This window comes from Hippoglossus hippoglossus, chromosome 1 (genome assembly GCF_009819705.1).
Source record: "Hippoglossus hippoglossus isolate fHipHip1 chromosome 1, fHipHip1.pri, whole genome shotgun sequence".
NCBI classification, from domain to species: Eukaryota; Metazoa; Chordata; class Actinopteri; order Pleuronectiformes; family Pleuronectidae; genus Hippoglossus; species Hippoglossus hippoglossus.
In genome coordinates this window covers 2,966,530-2,989,258 of record NC_047151.1, presented here as the reverse complement: position 1 = coordinate 2,989,258, position 22,729 = coordinate 2,966,530, and the positions used below count along the sequence as shown (strand labels likewise).

Here is a 22,729-nt window from a genome sequence, read left to right as displayed (position 1 = left end):
CCATTTTCTGCTCTTTCCTTTATCAGGCCACTGTTTTACCCGTTGGAAAACAGTAATTCATTGAGACAGAGCATGTTGAATATGGCAACAAGACTTTAAGTTATGAACCATAAATTCCTTTTGCCATCAAGGGAAAGGCAAACACAGCAAGAAGAAGAAACCAAATACAGAGATACCATGGAACTAAATGTGTTAAATTCATTAATGAAAACTATGATACAAATAATTATATTTTCAAGGCTATAAAAATGATGTAATAATGTTGCTCTGATTAGGAACACCTTAGCAAAGCTGGTGTGTCTGTCAGTGGTATTTCTGATGTGCCCTCTTCTTGGAGGAAACAGTTATGGACTGAATTCATCCATAACTGTCCACTAAAAAATCGAGCTTCAACAAAACAGCTAACAAAAATTACAAAAACATGCATGCAGCACATCAAAAGGTAAATTATGTAATAATCACGTGCGAATGTGGAGGTAATGTTATTGTTATTGCAAGTCATTTATATTTAGTGAATAAGATGAGATTGGAGAGAGAGCGGTTTGATCCAATAGACAGAGTTGATGAAAATGCGACTTAAACTGAGCTCAGTTGTACTGTTACGACAGCTGCAGCCTTAAAATGTATAAAAATAAAAAATGGATGATTAAGATGAGACTAACATGCCACTGATGAAAACTAGACTAAAATGTCTTCAGATTTTGTTAAGTAAAACTAACAAATTTCAAATGACCAATACAACTTTTCTAAACTCAAACTAGTTGCCAATATTAACACTGAAATATCAACGCCCACCAGCCTGGAGATTCCAGTGTCAATCAACACAGTGCACAATTACAATCAAATGTGCTATCTGGGGGGCATCTGACCCCTGGTCTATTTTTACAACAGCACAGGGGGTGACAGCACTGAATCTCCAGGGAAAAGAAGTATGTGTATACATTCTCTCACATCAAAGCCTTGGCCTCCAATTTCACGTCCAATTCTTTGTGGTATGTGTGCTAAGCTACCTAGCATACCTTGATAATTGACAACAGTGCGTACCCCCCCCACACACACACACACACACTGCTTTGGTGTAAACATGGGGCCAAATATTGGTCAGATATAGATAGCCTTTGTTCGCTGTGCTTCCAGGACGTCATGGAAGGCTTTACTGTACACAGGCACAGGAAGGTAACCTCCAGAAATGACCTGTTTACAGTAAACAAAAGGAAATGAGGAACCCTGCTTTGTTATTTACAGAAATGTGCAAAGTGAAAGAACTAAAATGTGAGGTCATCTACATCTCGAGCCATCAATGACAAAATAGTGATAACACGAAGGACAAGAAGGAATATATAACACAATCTTGGATGCTTTGATGAAAAGATGTGCAAAAACACATGATCCTGCGATTGTATAATTAAAGACAAGATGTTTGGTGGTTCTCTATAAAACATTCACAAGGTTATATGTCAATTTATATATATATACTGTATGCAATATGTCTTTCATTAAAATGCCTCATCAGGGCTGAATTAACCCACTGGCAACGCCCACTAACAAACGTTGAGTAATTAACATGTTTGATCCAAACAAAACCCCAAAAGGCTCAAAAATAGAAAGTATACTTTATAGAGTGTTTTATGCTGGACTGTTTCATGGTAGGGAGCAGTGAGTCATCACAGGGTTACCAGGCACTCACAGAAGATTCCAGGAAGTAACTATGCCCGGCCAAGAAACCATAGTCTATTATATACCCTATTATATACTATTACTTTAAACTTTCCTTTTCCAATTCAGTTCATAATAATGAGTAAAGAAAATTACCATTAATGATTTCCCAAGCAGTAAACATGGGGCCTTTGGGGCCTCTGTGAGTCCAGTCCTTGGGGCAGTTTGCATTGTTTGTAATTCAGCGGAGCACGTACACTCTTGTTTAACCATCTTACCTAGCAGCTGCACTCCGCGGGTCAGACCGTAAACATCAACGAGGGCCCAGAGGGGCTCAGCTGTGCGGACTCCGCTGAAGAACAGCATGGGACTGGACTCATTTATGCGGTAGAAGACTCTGCCCTTCTTGTCCACCCAGAAGGCGATAACGTTGCCCTCGTTTGCAAACTCCTCAGGCAGCGCCTTGGCCCAGAAGCCACTCTGGGACACCAGGTCAGGGCAGGCATACTTTGGCAGGTTGTCTGGGTTTATCCTGGATGGATCTTTGAAAGTGAACCCCAGACGCAAAGCCCCACTCCAGCAGCACTGCTTTTTAGTGATCTGTGGAGGGGAGAGCCAAGGTGGGTTTACTGGAATTATTTTCAAAAGATTTGAGTTCTTTGAAAGTAGTGCTGATTGTCAGTTGACAAAGAGGCTGTTGGCTTCTACTTCCTTTTTGCCTCTGTGTTTTTACTCTGAGATAGTACAGTGGAATCGATATCATGGAACTAAACATTACAAAGACTTTTAAATGCTGGGGATACGACAAATAAACAACACGTAACTGCAAAATATCCATCAGACAATATTCATCATCAAAATTATTCATGCTGGTAGAAATAAAACTTTGCAACTGTTGCAACACTTTTTGGGAATAAATTATGATTTCAGTGTCACTCAGTGATGATGATCTTGTTGATCTCACTTGACAAAAGAAGAGATTCGTCGTTTTACAAGGCAGCGAAAGAGACTAACAGTTCCTGAAGTCGTGGAGGGGAAGATAAAGCGCCATCTGAGGAGGACCATACCAGGACCTGGCATCTGTCTGAGGTAAGTTGTTGTCGAGGATAAACTACTATAATGTACAGTGATTGGCTGAGACCTGCAATCGCAGTGCAAAATTTCGCCTTGTGTGAAGGTACTTTATAAAAATAAAACAGTTCTTTAAAAAATACATTAACATGCAAATTAATCACGTGAAAAAAAATGCCCCCAGTGTATAAAGACCTTCACTGTCAACTTAAGATAAAAACAGTCAAATCGTTTTGACAGTTTAAAAGCTCTCTGACTCATCAGAACTCAAGTGCTCCCCTCTGACAGAATAAAATACCTTGAGGCGGACTTGCTCGTAAAGCGCTATGGGCCTGTTGCTGAAGGTGATGGCGTTGCAGAAACTGGCCTGCCTCTTGACAGTCTTCTGGGCAAGGTCCATGACAATCTGGGAACCCTTGGCGTTCGGATGGAAGAGAAGTGGGCTGATGGGAAGGGGCCCACTGACGCTGCCACACTGGATAGGCAGGCACCTCTTGGGTTTGTGGTGGCATCGGTGTGACGTGGATGGGAACGGGCCACCGAGTGAGTCTGAGGCAAAGGAAGAAAAAACACAAAGATGAGTTAGTCTGTGAAACAAAGTGTCCTAATAAGAAGCAGGAGGTTCAGTTCAGTCAGAATTAGTGTTTTTCTTTCAAATCTAATGAAAAGCGTTGCATCACAGAAAATACTGTCAGATATTACTGTATAATCTAAGATTTCTGAGTTCCTGTATTTGGGTCTGCGTTCATAATTTGTGAGCAGTGGATTAATAAGCTAATCAGTGATAATCACATGGGGTCATGTAGGGTGAAAATCAAATCTCCAGGCAGGTCACGACTGCAACAGAAACCAAGCTTGTTTCAGACGAACAACAGTTTGAAAGACAATGGCTGTGGTGAGTCTGTCCATGTCTACAGTGAACCTTTTCAAAGGGCCACGAGTCCACAGCCAAAGCCATGTGCTGGCTGGGAGAGAAGTTTCAACGCATTACATAACGCATAATAACATGATCCATTCTTTGGCTAAATTCTAATTGAGCTCAAGACACAATTGTTGTATAAAAAGAGCAGACCAAACAACCAAACAATCCAATCACAAGTTCCTAACAAGACTACATATCACACATTACACTGTGTCATGTGTTTCACCCTGAAAACCCAGGAGCTCTATGGCTGCTTGCCAAGACTGAAGACGTGTAGAGGAGGGCTTGACTGACTAGATAATTACACGCATGGGCAATAAAAGTGTCTGAGCGGCGTCTGGGTGAGAGTGGCCGAGGGGGGTACAGCCACAACACTCGAGCAGCTAATAGAAATAACACTTTCACAGATTTTCCAGAGCTGGTAAACACCACATTAAAATGACTAAATTAGCTTTCTGAAGCTAAATTGAGTTGAATATTTTGGCTTTGATAGAGAATCGCACAAATTCCACACACTGATACTCCTCCTGTATGTTATACGTTATCATTCTCGGATGCCAAATGATTTCCAGTATTTGTGTTTGCACATTCCGTGGTGAAGTTTTTTTTTTGTGCCCGTGTTCTCTCTACTTGTCTGGTATTTATTTAATTTTTTAAACACCAGTTTGTGATCCACATGCACCCTCTCACCTGGTTGTACTTCGTATAGGCCCAGAATGCAATAATGCTAGTTACAGCAGGTACAGAGAGAGGTTGAGGGTTCCATTCCTGACCAAACCTACTACACGTCCCGCAGCTGTGATGCATTATGGGCTATTTAAGCTACCGTCAGTGCAGAAATTAGGATGTCCTTTTTTCTTCTTTGATTGATTTCTCTTGTGTGATTTGCTGGCTAGAAAGAAATCTCATCACCTAAAACCCGAGGGAGTGGTCTATCAGCAGAATCTAATGTTTAAGTGTCAGTTATTTTATTTTCCTGTGAGATATGTAAGATGTATTTCTGCTTTTGAAAATGTTTGCAAGATACATTAATCTGAAAAATAGCATTTGCTGACTCACAGAAATGAATGGCCGTAATTTAAAATCTCAAAGTGAAATTGTAGTGAATAATATTTGGTTTATGGCGCTTTGGGCTCTGTATGATCACAGAGAAGTGTGTGATTTGAGCAAAGCTGAATCGTACACTGTGGCAGCAGCAGATGTCCTGTGGAGTCCTGATAAGACCGTGCTAGTCTTAGAAAACAGGGTGCTTTGTGTCCTCCCTTTCTTTGTCTCCCTCTTTTCCCTCTTCTCTGTGTTTATCTAGTAATGACCCTTCCAGTTTGTCACCCTGTAAGCGTGTCTACCGTTCAATCTGGCCCGACCTAAAAGCACCGACGAGGCCTTTTGTCTTAGGCAGAGCCGCAGGAGAGCAGTTGTTGAATGTGGCGCACATGGTCAGAGGCAGATTGAGCTGAATGCATTAGCAGGCTCTAAAGAGGCGCAGCTGCTGGAGAGGGAAACAGGCAATGTGTGAATCCATGTTCCTTAGCAACCCCTAGTATTTTAGGGTCTTGATCAGCACTATCCACCGCTATCAGATAGGATAGAACAGATGCCTTTTGTTTACTCAGACACAATAAAATGATATTTATAGTCTCAGATTGGTGCTTTTTGTGACTCCACCTGTGTGTGTTTTTCAAGTCCAATCAAACAATGGGGGACATCAGACTACAGAGCAAAACAAACATCTTACTTTGTTTTTATCTTGCTTTTTAAAAGGGAGGTGAGCATTATTAGAAAAGAAATCTACTTATTGATCCTATGATCCAGTCAATGTGCTGCGCTTATAACTGTAGTAATTATTTCTTTCAGGTTGAGCACAAAGCTAATTTTAGATTGCTCAGCTCAAACTGCTGCAGGAAATTGTTACCCAAGAGGTGGTCTTCAAACTAGACTTCCTGTGTCATATTTTATCTTCACCCAGCTATTTAGCAACATGCAAACAAAACCCTATGTGGTGATTAGCCGGAGGTCTAAAGTACTTATGAGAGTATGTGACAGCAAACTGTGAGTTTGCTTTTGTTTCCTTTGTAGAAATTTAAACAAAATTGTGTTTTTTTTCACGGGTAGGAAAACAATTTCCCCCCCCAAAAAATCCCATTTTGCAGTTTGAAGTTATTAGACAGACCAAAGCAGCCTCAAGCCTAATGTCTGGTCTCAGTCCTCTAATTACCTCAGCAACACAAATCCTGGAGTATGCTCATGTCCTCGGAGCACGAGATGTAACTGCTTGATGGAAATGGCTTGAAACTGGCTACTGTTAGCGTCCATCTGACAGCTGACTCGTATAAAGCCCTGTTTGCGCAAACAACTTTATGCTTGTGTTATCTTGGGGCAAAAGCAGTTTAACTGCCTCGCAGGAGCCATTTTGCCAAATGTCAAGGATGTCTTATTATGAACAAACAGTGTGAAAAGCTTGTATTCCTCTGTCCCAGAGCATAGATGTCTTTATCCAACTAACACACACACACACACACACACACACACAATCCCTCATCAAAATACACAGGCCTGTGTGTGTGGCTAACAACCGTCATACCCCACTGAACATCTCTGTGGAGCAGTAAGCTAATCTCTCACCATTTCATTTGGCTGACGACGGTGAGTGAGAGGTGAGCTGTGTGTGTGTGTGTTCTTGTGTGTGCACATGTTTCTGTGCAGTGTGTGTGCACGCTCTCTCTGTTGAATTGTGTTACTCCCCTACCATCAGCTAAGTGGTTTACTGGGCAAACAGGATTTTACAGGCGGGAGAAAAAGTATTCAAATATTTGCACAGTATTTGGTAGGCAAATGACTTCCTGGTTCCGTGAAACAACTGTAAAAGCTTGAAATATGCCATATGGAACTGTTACAGAGTGGATGATATACATGATGAGTTATGCAGACAAAGCATATCGACATGTTTCTGTTTCCTTGCCGATTCAAACTTTATTGGTCTAAGCAGCAAACCCCTCCCACATGTCTCCTAGGTACGCTGAAACAAACCTTAACTGGTATTTGCAGGTATTGTTGACGCAGATCTCCACCATGTCTAACCTTTGTTTAATTTTAGCACCGTGGAAACATGATGAGTCTGTAGCATACAGTCACAACAGCCTGTCAGTGTTTATGATGCACAGGTAGCCCACGCATCAACCCACTCCCTGTACTTGTTGCTATGTAAAGCCTGGTTTATCACGCAGCCTGAGCTGAGACCTGAGCAAAAGTACAAGCACATGGACAAACACAGCTTGTGGACTTGTGACAGCCTCGCATATTAAATGTTAAAAAGCAAGCATGCAGGGTGTGACATAAAAATAACAAATTCTTCCATGTTTGCAATTCAAGTGGAACCTATCACAGTGTGCAGACAAAGCCATTAGTGTGATTTATAGTTAATGTGCTGCTGTACTGTAGATCCATCAACTAAACAATCTCTTGAGAAAACATATTTTGTATTATTTTCATGTCAGGTGGACTGTTATGCTTCAACACTAATTTGTTCTCTTGGTAAATGCAATTATTTCCAAGTCTGGAAAGATTTAAAAAAAGCTGGTCTTTTTTTTTTTATAAAGGTTACCATTGCAAAATGTTACCCTTACTCTGCTTAACTTCTCTATTTGATTTCGCTCACAGCAACTCCACTGACAGTGTCATTTACAACACTGCCAACAAGCCTGGAGGGCAGTGGCAAACAATATCTTAATGATGTTTATATAGCAGCATGTGGATGATGTATTCAATCCCACTGACTCATGACAAAAAAGAACATCAGTCTGATGAAACACCAACTGAGAAATGAATCACGCAATAATAACGGTGATTAATTACACACACGATCATTCAGGCTTAGATGCTTAAAGCCACAGCTCAGCCGTGATGCCTTTACGTGCTACATGCACTAACAGAGTCTCACAGCTTATGCATGTGTAGTTCACAGGGTATTACATTTCCTCATCTCCAAATTTCCTTGCATTTGCATTTATACATGTGTGGCAGATGCTACAAAGATACGCCAGCGTGTGTGAAACCCAATCGTCAGTGTATGGCTCAGTGACAGGGAGACTACTACTGTTGTGGCAGTAACAGTAACTGTAGCTCTGCATGGCTGCTGTTCTACCTGGGGACATGTACCAGGAACTCATTACAGACTCATCACTCACTATGATTGGTGGTAACCAAAGGGCCTGACGTGCTGCTGGGCAACATCATGAGTAATCTATTGGTCCAGTGTTGATGCACTGATAGATGACTCGTACCCATGGTAATATTGCATGGTGGGGCTTTCCACTGTGACACCCGTCAGAGCAGGTCAGGTGAATCTGAAATTTAAAACTTTCTCTGGATTAAATAGGATATGCTTGGATTCGCTGGCTGTTTCTTGCCATATGGTTCATTGTAATAGCTTCATAAACTGAATTGCCCTTTTTTCACTATATTCAAGCAGCCTATGCATGTGTTTATGTTTGTGTTGCTCTAACAAATCAGTAGTGAGTAATGTTTCTCTCCAGCTGATATCGTCAACCACACAGAGACTGCAGCAGGGGTTATTGTGACTATTAACATATACACAAAAACATGGAAGCAAGATGGTGATTAAATAGTTATTTCTGACAATAAATCTACTTCCTGCTCTCTGTCGCAATCTCCATCAACATCTCTGTGCCTTTTTTAAGGATGTAGATGGAGAACTACCTAAAATAACATATTAACGTTGTAAGAGTTGCTTGTTGGTCGCTAATAAAGTAAAATCTTTGAGGGCACTGAAATTACATGTGCCCGCCAACAATGGCTTAAATTGTACATTCAACATATGTGTGTATGTACATGCACCATTAATATAACTATTTTGTGCCTTCTTAATAAAATACCAGTTTTAATTACCAATAAATACCAGTGTATCCAATGGGTGCCTTCAACAATCAATATTAAGTTACCATTAGGAAATTAATCAGTTCCTGCAGAAATTTCTAATTAAAAGCTTACAAATCTGAGGACAGATGGAAGACTTTTAATGTGAAATTTGGGCTGACAGTGTTCCGTTGTGCTCGCAGCAGATTATCACGGATTGAGGAAAACAGCAGGTAGACTTTCTGTGAAATATATGTGTTAGAGAAAATATATATAATAACAGCTTAATTTTAAACTGATCAAGGTCTGGTTCTCTCTGCCATTCAGCTAAGTGAAGATGCTGTTTGTATATCTATGACGTCTTTAGTCTTAATTGACCTTTTTGAATTTTTCAACACTTCAGACATTAAGGACGATTCAGAGGTCTGGCACAATGCTACAATTAAAACTGTTGGATTTAATGTAGGGCTGTAACTAATTTCTCTTTTCATTATCAAGCAATCTGTTCAATATTTTTCCAATTACTTGATTGTTTAGTCCAGAGGAGAGAAAATATGCGTCATTTCTTTCCTGAGCTCATTGTAATGTCTTGACAACCATCAGCAGAAAAAACAAAATGTGGTCTTTCAAAAATAAAAATGAAAATAACTACACGTAATCAAATTTGCTGATTTGGCCGATGTTTTTTTTCCGGCAGCACCAAAAACGAAACTGATGGGGTTTGCATTGCATTTGGGTTGCTTTCTGTCATCTTGGTTCGCACAGGGGAACAAAGCGACCACAGAGGATTATGGGACAAGAAATGGTGATGAACAACGACGATATCGTGAACTTTTCGTCACTTTGGGGGCATTATAAAAAATCTCAGCTAATCAAAAGTGACAAGCGGCGGAGCTAGCACCACTAGCCCCTTATCCAACCCCCACAAAAATCTTTGATTGCTTTTCGAATCCAATTGACACCACTGCTAACACTCTATCCTCTGGCCTCTACAGTGACTGAACACAAGTTTGTGCATATTAGAAACAAACTAGTCTATTCAATCGAAAACAAACAACTCTTTTTCCCCCCAGGCTTACTCTACTGTAGAGACACTCTGCTATCAATAATTCACACTGTGATGGCCTGGCAGTGAAAGGTGAGACAGCGGAGATGATCAGGTCTGGTTGACGTCATCAACTATGGCCCACTAGTCCCCCTGTTGTTACCGCATTCTCTAAAGCAGCAGGATTACACAACACTAATCAATAAGGGATAATATTGCAAGGCTTCATACAATGCAGCACAATGTAATCCTGTGACACTTCTCTGGCAGTGGAGGAGGGCAGGCTGCTGGAGAGGTATAGAGATATGCAGTGTATATTGACTGAAAGCAGCCAAGATGCTATTCATTACTGGCTGGAAGTTATTGTGTGGGCGCTGTCTGGAGAGGGACCTGTCATGAGGATGAGGATGGAAGGCCTTCTGCACGCACACACACACACACACACTAAGACACAGACACACACCCACACACACCCACACACACACACACACACACACACACACTTGTACAACTGCCATTAACCTTAACCAGGACTTCAGACATTAACTTTTCTCTATTTAGGACTGGAAGTTTAGCCAGTGTTTATTCTGGAAAAGGTCCGTATGAGGTAACAACAAACAAGTGCACGCACGCACACACACTTTGCATGTTTGCTGGACAATTAGGGTCGTAAGGGTTGTTTATGTGCACATGTGACAGGATCTGAATCCTTTGTGCTGAAAGGGGATCCCACAACATGCTATCTTAAATCAGAGGAAGTAAGACATGGACAACACTGACACATGCTCCTAACAACGCCACCTGACCCTGACACATACGTTTCTGTCACGCCAGGGAACTGTTGAGGTCTCTCTCTCTAGCTGCTGGTCTCATACAACACAAAGAGAAAGAAAAAAAAGAGATTAAATAGGAAATATTTTAGGTTGTGGTTGGTGGCTCGCATGCTGTATTATTTTATCTATTCCCCTTATTTGGCATTCAATAACCTGAGGCATATCCCATGACATTACTGAGATCAGATCTGTTCTGAGAAGTTAAGAAACTTCACTTTGTTAAAATGGTATCTTTTCAGCTTTTTCAAAACTTTGCATATACTGAATCAAATTCTGTTAGAATGGAGCCAGACGCTCCGTCGAATAAGCCTGTACAGCCGCAGACGTTGGCCTACTTTCAGTCAATCGGGAGCTCAGAAGTACAGCTCCCACACACTCGGCAGACTCAATTATGCAACCAACTCAGCAAACACTGCTGGGATGTGCTCTGCTGCATCCCACCTGAGAACAGCAGCCAGCAGAGGTGCAACTTTAAAAAAGCAGAATCTGTTCCTCTGTAATGTACACCTTTCCTAATGGTGAGTGATCATGACAATATTCTGTGAAACAGCTTTTAATCAAGGAATATTTAGTTATTTGAGAATTGCACTTCCCCTAAAGCACAGATATGAAGTGGAAGGTAGGAATCTGCGATATGATATTAAACATATGGTGCAATAGTAGAAAAACATGAAATTATTTACTGTTTATTTTGCTGTGTCTTAAATCACTCTGATTTGGAACAATATTTCAACATTTGGATGAAAAATTTACAAAGAGATGCAATTCATGTGAACACAAACAAATATTGATGAGTGAAGTTGAATGTAACATAGAATTCTGAAAATAAGGACTCCAACCATAGGGCATAGTCAAAGGGTTAAAATTGTATTCTTAATATCTTAAATTTATAGTGGATAAAAAAAAGGCATTAGCAAAAGCACTCAAATTATTTCTGACAATGGCCGGGGGTCACCATAGCAACACTTTGTACTTTTGTAAAATAGGTTTCAGCTGAACGCTCTCCTCTTCCCATTGGGACTGACAACTGACTCTCTTCACTTGTAAACAGAACTTTTCTGAATGTACATTCTCAGTGGGTATCACACATTTTTACTGAATATTTGTATCTTCTTGGTTTATTAAGTGGGTCAAAATGCTACTGTTTATGAATAACTGGGCATATGAATAACTGCTCGCTGCTTTGAATGTTTCAAATCCAGTCATACTACTCAGCAGAAGGAAGTCAGCCAAGTTCTGTTGCTTTCATAAGCAAATCCCTGAGGAGTTTGTTAGTTAGACAGGGAGCCATCAGGTAATACTGTGTACTGAATGCACACATTACAAAAAGTTATTTCATGAGGTGTTTGACCCTGATCCCCAAGGAAAGGTGCCATAGTCTTATAGTCTTCCTGCTGTCTTAAACAGGGACAGGCTCACTAATTGGATTAATCTTGGGGCTTTAATTAGACTGATCAGGTGGTCAAACCAGGAGAGGCTGTGAGAGCTGGGACTTAACTTTACTCATCAGTTCACTTTTATGAAAGCACTTTAACGTGATAATGATCATTCTAATCAGTTATAAGGGAGTTCAAAATCATTGCTCGTCTGTTCAGCTCCTGTGTTGCTGTAGAGAGGGGGCAGGGAGGGGTACACATATATCATGATGGGTATTGGCGCTTGTAAACACAAGGAGCATCAAACAAAAGACCCTCAAGGCCAGAAGCTGCAGCCAACACCCCTCATGGACGTACACAATATAGCAACACTCAACGTTCACATGGAAACCGATATTCAGACCCTATTCAAAATCACACACCATTTCGATTATGCTGTTTACCTTAGCTGCTAATAGGATATTCCATTCATATTATCATTAACATGTTACAGAGTACAGCCTCACGAGTCACGCCATTTCATCTGATGTTATTCGGTCGGTTTTAAAACTTCAACCTGGAATAGTTTGATTTGCGATACTACCATATACCATTTTGGGTGTTTTCTTTTTAATTTCATCAAAAGCAACAACTCCTATGTATTTTTCCATCTTGTTTACACCCAGGGCATTCGTCTTCAAGCAGTTGGTAACTAATGTATGTCTTATTCGGGTTCATGTATTTAGAAAATCCTGTATCTTCTTCAGACTATTGTCTTAATGGGGTTAATATCAGAACGCTGTTCTCCATGCAGATGCAGTCAGTGTTTACTTCCACTGTTTATCAAGTGACAGTAAGCCCACACTAAGCTCATTAAGAGCTCTTCAATAGACAAACCTATACAGTGTCGTAGTCACACAAAGGCCTGAGCACAAGTTGTTAAAAAGGTCAACACTAGCCTCCTGCAAGACGATAATCAATCTACCAAAATACTCAGCTAGCTGTTTTTGTCTGGTAGCCACAGATAATCATGTGAGCTGGATGCTCCGCCCTCACTGTCAGCATACAGGAGAAGGCAGTGGAGGAACCAATGGAGATCAATGTATTGATTTTGCTGCAGCACACTCTGTGTCTGTTTATTAATGAGGGGGGAGAAGAGGGAAACCCCACATGTTCCCATCAGCCTTCACTGAATCTGCCCCTGGGTCCGTCCACACACACACACACACACACACACACACACACACACACACACACACACACACACACACACACACACACACACACACACACACACACACACACACAATGTAAACAGTTAGGTGTACACAACAGTGTAATGTGGGTCTTCCTTAGAGGAGCTGGTGACATCCTGTTTGTTCATCTAAAGTCAAGTGAGGCTGCTGCATCTCCAGACCTGTATTCTAATTAACGGAGTGACGTCACTGTGCGCGGAGAGCAGGCTATAGTAACAATATGGAGCCTGGAACACAGTCAATGAATTAAAGCCTCAACGATGCAAAGAGCGCACATCAACACATGCAGCGTAAAAACACATGCATTTTTACCGTAAAAGGCATTTCGTGTAATCTGGCCACCCATAGCTTTATTCCTTCAGTCCTGCTTCGGTCCTGCTGGGATCACTCAGACGCTCCGGACATGACTGCACATCCGAACGGCAGCAGCCCCGCGTCTCTCCTCTCCTCCTCCGTCTAGATGCTGCACACACTGGGAGCAGGGACCCACACCCCCGCGCTGCTACACATCCGCGAAGGCGACACCCTCCTCCTCTTCTCCACCGCCACCATTCACCAGGCGCTCCCTCCCTCCCTCCCTCCCCCAGTCCCACTCTCTCACTCACATTTACATAAGAGGTGGAGACTGAGGTGGCTGAGCGCTTTTTAACGCTGTCACTGCCACAGCTGATGGAGGCTGGGATGTGACAGGCCCGGATCTACACTGCTCACATTGGGGGGGCCATTAGAAATTGGGGGTGGGCACCTTTTCACAAAGTGGACCTGGCGTCGAAACTTATTTTCCCCCCAGGACCTGAGTGTGATCGATCTGTCCTTTTTATGATTTGATATCGGGTCATTCAAATGAAGATACATTTTAATTAGAGAATTTTTTTTTTAACCCAGCCCTATGTCCAACCAGCAAATCAGAAATTCACCCCTGCCCACTTCTAGATACGGGCCCAGAGGTGAGCGAGAAAAAATAAACTGCATTTGAGCTTCTGTACGACAAAGAGGATTCAACCCAATCATTTGATCCTTTTAGTAGGTTTGAGCCAATATTTTAATGAGTGAATTCGATTATGCTGCATATCTTTCCACATATACAAAAACAAAAGCGATAGGCCCACAATGTAAGTCTAAGTATGGACCCGGAGCCTCAGAGAGCAAGTGGTCACATTCTTTGCTCTCAGCACTCACTCCTCCACCTTTCATACTTCCTTATGTGCCTCGAGCTGCTGGCAGACAGACTGGGGTGAACCCTCAAGAGTAAGGCCTCTGACTTGAGCTGTCATCACGTATCCGTGGTGACCTCATGGCCCTCAATCTCAGACGCCACTGTGTTAACTCTGGGCCTGAAGCTGCAGGCTCTCAGATAATGTCGCTGTGAAGGACACGCTGGGGTAAACCACATATATGAAATAATGTTATGATAATGTTAATCTTAACAAAAACCAGGAGTGTGGAAGAGGTAGAGCTTTTACTGTAGTAGTTTGTCGTTCAGGGAAATACTTTGCTTCCTGCGTTTGTGTGTTTAAAACAACACTAGGTAGTTTTAATGCCTTAAAATATCAGCTTCAAAATAATTGTAAACTTATAATAGGGAGAATTGCATATCTGTTATTGTCCCAGCGACCCCCTGGAGGCCTGGAACTGCACTACGCAACTCTGGTTTACCATGGAATATTACGACCTGCTTTACGACATACATCATACACTAACTAGCTAGCTACAAGAGATAACTAGCTCACCATTCTCAGACATCATGGCAGAAACCACGAAGAGGACATTGTCAGAGGAAACAAAGAAAGGGAAGAGTAAGAAACTTTTCACTCATCGCTGAGAGCTAAAAGAGGCCAAAGGATGCAGGATAGATGCGGCCCTGGTGTTGTTATTGGACAAGTCAGTCATAACTTTTGCTTGTTTGGTATATCTTGTGCTGTTCTGCTTGCTTGATTGGCCTGTGTACGAGAAGTTGTTGACTTGCTAGTTTATCACAAGAAGCCAGAAGACCCAGGTTTAGCAAGTTAGCCCAACAACTCAATGTGGTTTTATGCACATCATGCTCAGACATTGATAAGTGCGTCCACTGCTTGCTTGCTGTGTTAGCTTGTTAGCCTTTATGCTACTGTTCTACTCCAAGTTGAGTGCAGTACATGAGCAAACATTTCTATCATGGTTCTTTGACTTCTGAGGTTGCTGGTTGACAGGTTCCTTCTAAGTCAGCTTGTCAACAAATGCAAAAGGCTCAGACGGCTTTGTTTTGAGTTTTTTTCACAACGTGAGGGATACTGCTGATGTTACAAGTTCTCTATATCTCTATTGATTTACAACTAGATTTTTTTTTACAACTTGATGCTATACAACTCAGCTGCTGAATGTCATTCACATTCCCACCTATGGGTAATTGAGATCCTCTAATTGACCTAAGCTGCATGTCTTTAGACTGTTGGAAGTTGGAATACCCAGAGAATAGGTTTGGTTTTAAATATGAAAAGATGTATATAGAAAGAATAACTAGTTTCCTCAGAAAAGCAGGCAGTTTAGGTCATTTAGGGATATGATGAAATTACACACATAATATCCTTTGTTGAACAGGACAGAGCAGGCTCTATAATATTGTGCATATTTGTTTATGTTTAAAGCATTACACACTAAATCCTGCAGGTAATAATATTTACATGTCCCCGTTTCCCCATCAGTTTTAATGATACTGACCATGCAACCATAACAAATACTCAGTACTTGGGCCCATCTGGGATGTTGATCAAAATTAAATTAGGACCACAAGGTTTAGCTTGCTAAATCAGACACTGTAGACTTATACACACATGGTGCACACATTTGAGGCGAGGACAGTTGGTGGAAAGTGCTTATAGCAAATTGAGAGGCTATAACGACATTTGGTTTCATGTATCACCTCTGCAGAGAATTGAAAAAACCTGGATTCAGAATTCTGGTTGATTTAAGCCACTACAATACTACCTTTAATACATGTCAAACAACTGAAGTTAGCTTCCTTTATAGCATTCATCAGTTCTGTACATCAATACAGTTCACCACAAAAATATCATATCAAAAAGAAAATGACTCTATTCCATTTTGGTAAATGATTAGTAATAGCAGAGAATTACCTCAAGTCAAGAGATACATTTTTTCTAGATATTTGTTAGATCCTGAAAAAAACATAAATCTAAGAAACAAACAATCAGTTGATTCTTAAGTCTCTTTGGGAATGATGACATCACATTTAGGTATTACAGTTTTTGTCACGCTGTAAGAAGACCTGTGACTGGACGCAGGCCAGACGAGTTACAGGAAGACACATCAGGCCGGGTATTAATGTGGCCATATCAAGTAACCTTGGAGATACACGCTAGAGGAAGGGCCTGAAGTGAAGTGCACTTCCTCTCCTGGCTTGGTGTGGGTGCTATACATGCATACATGTCTAGAACATCCTTCCTTTGTACAGTACCTGTTTCTTCCTGTTTTAACAACGCAGCCACGACTCTGTCGGCCTTAACCTTAAACAAGATTGCCTCCTTTAGTCTGCAGTCTCCTCTGCAACATGGCCGAGCCTCATCACTGGGCCTGTACTTAAAATAGCATTATGTAACATAACTTAGTCAGGTTGGCTGTAGTTCAGCTGGTATCAGAGGGGAATATGCATACGACTTTTCTGTTGATGCACTGCCTTTCTGACAGGTTACATGTTTTATGTTAATTCCATCCATATTTCTTTGGCTTGAGGGGGCATCTCTGGCCAATACCTCAAGCATTGTCAACAGATGTTTCTTCTGCTCTGTTCTGCTTAGCTTTGCTGAACCGTGGATGCTTTAGAATTCTGACAGTCCCTTCAGAGTTATCTGGTGTTTGCATAAGAAAAGAGGCTGCACATATCTGGACGAATACAGTACATTTATATGGAATTTTGATAGCGCATGTGCTTTTAATGCATGAAGCATTTTTTCAAGACTGTTGTGATTGGAGGAATGATGTCATCGGTCTTCTGCTGAAGCACTTACTCCGACCTACATTTTCCTGCCTACTGCCCTCCCATGTCTATGTGAGTAAAAATGTTCTTTGAGTAGAGAAGGTAGAAGTAATATTATGTTGAGGCTATATGTGGGCTCACTACAGAAAGTTAACATTTCCCTTGCATCATTTGCATGATTTTGCCAAATTTTTCTTAAATCTACTGCAGGTAACAATATAAATAAGAGAGAAAACAAATACAAGATATATACTACAAGAGTATATAATCTCATATAAGGCTATGCCTACAGCCTCACGTCAGTTAACAAAGTAACAAGAGTAGAACTTCACAGCACCGACTGATTGCTCTGCCACAGTACAAGTGCATGTATGTGTTACGGATGACCATGGCTGAAAGTGAGTGGGAGAAACTCATTTTTAGAACCAAAAAAAAACAATAAACAAAAAATACAAAGGAACTCAACTCCTCCATTCTCCAAGAGGGCCCAACCAAAAAAAAACAAGGCCTTTTATACGAAGTCACTTCCTGTCGGCAGCCAATCAGCGCAGCTCTATGAAACGATCACCACTTGAACCAGGTGACAACAATCAGTCAGTAATCCATTTAGCTGGCACTCAACTGCACCTACACACAAATACTAGCCAGGTTAACAGGATCAAGAAGTCGAGGAGGAGTTCGCCTACAGATCACCTCTATGGGCGAAAGCTGAACTCAAGTGAGTGATATCATACATACATATCTATCAACACAGTTAAACTACACACGGAAAATAGAGGAAATTCAATCCATAGCATTCTCACCCCATCTCCCTTCGGCTCACACTCAGGTAACCTTGACAGATAGCCAGCAATGAGGGTTTTACTACCTGGACAATGCTTAATCCCGAACTGGTAGGTTCTGGAGGGCGAGACACCACCACAAGATCCTGGCACTTTGATGCTGCATTGAATGCATCCACTTCAAGGCTCGGCGGTCAGTCTGCAGCTGGAATTCCCTACCCAGCAGGTAATAACGTAGAGAATCAACTGCCCACTTAATGGCAAGGTCCTCTTTCTCAATGGTGAGTATTTTCTTCTCATGGTCAAAAAGTGTCCTGCTCAGGAACAGAATGGGCCTCTCCCAGCCTTGACTTAAGGTGTTATGAGCCAGAGAGTTTAAACACAACATAACATAACAACAATTTTAGGTAAATGATCCGAAAATAGCTTACATAGTCACAATTAAGTCCAGCCAGTCGTCTGCACGTGCACTTTGGTGATGCGCATGCCAACTGCATTATTTAACAGCACAGTTGTGTGCTCCCCAAAGTATATATAGTAAATATATGATCCATTAGTGAAAATCTTCATTCGATTAAGAGCTGACTAATTTCTCTGGACTTCTGCAAAGGGTCTGGACCACTCATAAGTTCTGTTCTTATCTGCAAGAAAACTTAAAATCTGAGATGATTGGTGAATACGACAAGCTTTCCTTAATCACTTGTAAGCACAACTTAAGAACCAATCTATTTTGTACGAACTGTTCTCTCATGAGGCCCATTGTTTGTCAAATAAGCTCTACCCTTACATTAGCTGCTGTTAGCAGGAGACCTCCCCAGTGCCTGTTTTCATTTGTTGGGCCGCCCATTCAATAATTCTAATTAAGCAGCCCTACAGTCAATCCTAAATGATGACCCACATAGTTCAGGGTGAATAGTTATTTATAAGTGTCAAGTAACTTTTACTCCAGAAGCAATTGCTCCGTCCCAACAGTCTAACGCCCTCCCCTCAAACCTTTTGACCACAATCAATCCCACACAGTCACCAGGAAATTTGGCCTGACCCTAACCAACCCTCAACTGTAGAGATGGCAGATAAGAAGTCACTTTTATCAATTATTTTTTATGATGATGGTCATGGTTTTGGGAAGCACTGACGCATGATCAGCAAGATCAGAACATTTTCATATTCATCTGTTTAAAAGGCTACAAGTATTATTACGTGGATGTCCATGACATTTGGTGGCATTGGGTTCCGGATGATTAAAAACACATTTTAATCTCATTCCAAAGTGGTTGGCACACAAATCCTTCCTGTCTGTCCACGAGTATTACAATCTTTTGTGTTTTGTAGGAACCCATTTTATTTGATGATGCCACTGTTGTAATACAGTGTTCTGTTGACTGACACAGATAGAGAAAAATATGTGTCACTAAATCATGAATTTGGTAACATTAAAACCAACGTTACATCCGCCAACGTACATGAGGTCACCTCTCTCTACTCAGGCACAACCCATAGATGCGAACCAGCAGCAGGCACAGGTGTAGTCACAATAACATTAACTCAGTTAGTTACTTGGTTAGGTTTAGTAAAAGGTTGGGTTAAAATATAGACTTCCTTAAGGTTAGAGGACCTTTTTTGTCATGGTTGCAATAGTTAGCACACATTTGTGGACCACTCACAGCACAGACCAACCTATGAGCCTGTCTTTATAGGACAGTCTCATTAAAACAGAGTATAAGTGGTCACAGAAGGCACGGGGGTACAGAGGGGAGGTGCCTTCTATCCCTAACATGCCCTACTCCCTACCTAAGTACTAACACAAGAAACTTTTATATTAAAGTTGACTTGATATATAAAATCATTTACCATCAAAAGTAAGTATACATGTATGTACATGCTGTATCTATGTACTCTGTACATACAGTTTATCTATGGTAAATGGACTGAAATTCTATAGCTTTTTATCACTCAAATGGCTTTACAGTACAAACCACATTCACTTATTCACACACGTTCATAAAGTGCTACTATGTGCAGCACCTTTTCTATCACACCACTCACACACTGCCGGCACACAGTATACTCAGGTGCAATACAATTGTAGGATGCTTCTCTCTCCAGTCAAGTGTAGAAATAAAGTGTAAAAATATTGAAAAATATAATCATATAAATAGAGACGTAGCAACAGTTGAATCCAGCACAAAACAACAATAATAGTAGCAAGAAACATTGACAAACCATAAGTTAACATAGCATTAACATAAATAACTATACACAGACAATAGAATAAGGCATATTTACAAAGAGTACAAAATGGTGCAAGAATGTTTTTTGCAGTTGCAGTCCCTAAAGGTAGAGTATATATAATGGTACATAAGTTGAGTTGAGGTGAAGTTGAGTTTGCTTACTTCTGCTTAGCTTTAGTGACCTTGTATATCTTTATCATCCTCGATCTTCCTGTCTGTTATTTGCACTGTGTGTAAGTAAAGCTACTCAAAACTGGACTAGTTAAACATACTCAGCCAATAAAAGTGAATCTCATTCAGACGTCTACTTATTTCATTATCAAGCTAAAAGAATAAAATAAAAAACAAACTAAATGAAAAATGACAAAAAACGTGAGAAGTGTTTAATGGCAGCCTGCAGCCTTCAGCCATCATGTGGCTTGATAGTCTGACATGGTGGCGGATGATTAACTAAACCTCATCACCACATGTCCCAGCATGCCTCACTCTTTGACAGCAGCTGGAGACCAGACCTAGACCAAGATTGCCATGACAACCACTGCTCGAAAGGAATTACGTACGTCTGACAGAGACGCTATAAGCACACACAGTCCATTAGTCCAATGAAACACAGAGTCCATGAACAAATCAAGAAAGTGGGATGAGAAGAAACGATAAATATTAGTTAAGAGGAGTAATTGCGCAGCAACATGAGAGCTGTGCAGAGCTGGGTCTGTTGTGCCTTTCTAAGTGATTTGTATGATTTGAAAGGGAATCTGGCAGCAGATGCTGAGTGGCAAAGTGGGTCTCCTACAGTTGGGATTGTCTGAGAGTGCTGCACGGCACGTGTGTGCAAACAAACCCTCCTATTCAGCATAGCCTCAGGAGTCCCATCGCAGGGCTGTTTGCGACAGTGGAGCCTTGGACAGATCCAGAAACAGGACAAGGTGGAGAGAAAAAGGAGGAGAGGTGGTAAACCTGCGAGAAACTAACACTCACATTTTTGTAAAAGTCACTTTGGATCATTATGCGATGTGAAGAAGACAAAATGAGTAAAAACTGAAACAAAGCAGAGAAAGGTGAGAGATAGCGGGTAGGGGGCATTTGCACAGTCACTGCAGCAAGCATTGGAATAATGATGGTTTCCTCCTTTCATAAATCCAGCCTTATTGCAAATCCCTTTCTTTCTATTCTGAGACATGCCCTCAGCAGGTATTTCAGATAACTACACTTTTAGTTATTAGCAAAGGTGAAAGTTAGTTCGAGGGCAAAGGATGTCTGGTGTAATGTAGTACTTTTCATCAGAGTTGTAGCAGAAGAAGTGGGAAGGTGATAATTAGATCTGTCACTCTGTTTTAATATCTCTCAGAGCTGCCCGGCCCTGGGCTGAATTGTTGCAAAGAAATGCCTCATTGTCTCTGCTGTTGAGCTGAAACCATTTCCATGTCTGATATTCAGCAGCAAAATGGGCTGGTGAGGAGTGATGGGCTTCAGTGGGGTATTACTGTGGATATGAAAGGATTTGATCTGGTAGTTTAATAAGGCCACATACTGTCTGGTGTATATATTTTCAAATATTATCACTTTAACAATAGCCTAGAGCCAAGCCGAAGGGTCTGTGAGGCTGCACAGAGGCACTCAGAGCTAAATGCTGGCACTGAGAGCGCTAAATTGTTTATGTAAAGCAAGTGTAATGTTTACAATGTAAACTATCTTAATTAAGGGTGTTAACATGCAAGCATTTGCAATTCAGCCATTTCAGAAATTAACATATTCCAGAACTAAAAGACCCTTTCATTTTCTCATTTCCATTAAAGTGATTTCTAATAGGTGGGGCACATCTACAGCTCAGATCATGATGAAACTCTCTTGGTTCAATAGTCGGTCCAAAAGATGAACAACTTTGATTTAAAACATCAGGTTCCATGATAAAAGTGTTGAACTCTTTCTCTTGTTGTGTTGCTTTTGTTTTCCTTTGTGTATTAAGTGTGACTTTGCTCCTTAATGTCATATTTATGAATAGACCTTGTAAGGTGACCTTGAGTGCTGTGAAATATATATAAAATGTATTATTATTATTATTATTATTATTATTATTATTATTATTATATTTCAACCATCACTGATCATGAGCTCTGACCAAAAGAATGAGATTGCAAATATGAACAGTCCAAATGACCTTCTTCTGTAGGGTGTCTGGGCTCAGTTTTAGAAATAGGGTGAAGAGCTATCGCTTATATAGTTTCAATGGGGAATACAGAATGAGGAAAAACTTTCAGAACAAACCCCCTTCAACTATGCAGCTAATACTGAGCTTTAGTGCTGGCAGATGGCTTATTGTTACTGTTGGCTATAGGGTATGGCTGGGGTTTTCCCCATGTTTCCAAACTTTGTGCTGAGCGATTGGCTGCTGGCTGTGGCTTCATATTTATCACCCAGAGAGGAGCATGGTACTGATTAGAGATGTGCGGATCGGCTCTGACAACATCCGAATCAGCACGTTTGCTTGACTCATCCGCCCCCATCACCTACCCGAAGGAATTATTCTCTCCAATTTAGAGACCCGCACCTGCATGAACATTCCACTCAACCTCTACTGGTGATATAATGGTGACATATTACACTTAAGAAGGCTGGTTTTAACTAAATTCACATTTATTTAACTCGTGGCCATGACTTATTAATTTGTGGAAGCAAGATAAAAATAAAACCAGGCGACTTATGAATCTGTTCTTTTCTAACAAGACCTGGCTA

General features: G+C 41.0%; 1 protein-coding gene across 2 annotated transcripts in view; it reads right to left on the bottom strand.

The window, feature by feature from the left end:
• Positions 1-22,729, bottom strand: part of neurl1aa (neuralized E3 ubiquitin protein ligase 1Aa) — a 71,627-nt gene that overhangs the window by 27,410 nt on the left and 21,488 nt on the right. Inside the window, exons 1-3 of one of the 2 annotated variants that reach the window (XM_034592109.1) lie at positions 13,323-13,718; positions 3,026-3,276; positions 1,935-2,256 (exon numbers count right to left, since the gene is read on the bottom strand). In XM_034592109.1, the coding sequence (XP_034448000.1) occupies positions 1,935-2,256; positions 3,026-3,276; positions 13,323-13,356 (607 nt within the window). In that variant the 5' untranslated portion in view covers positions 13,357-13,718. Of the gene's footprint in view, positions 1-1,934; positions 2,257-3,025; positions 3,277-13,322; positions 13,719-22,729 lie in introns of those variants that run through there. The other variant, XM_034592100.1, reaches the window with a different exon arrangement.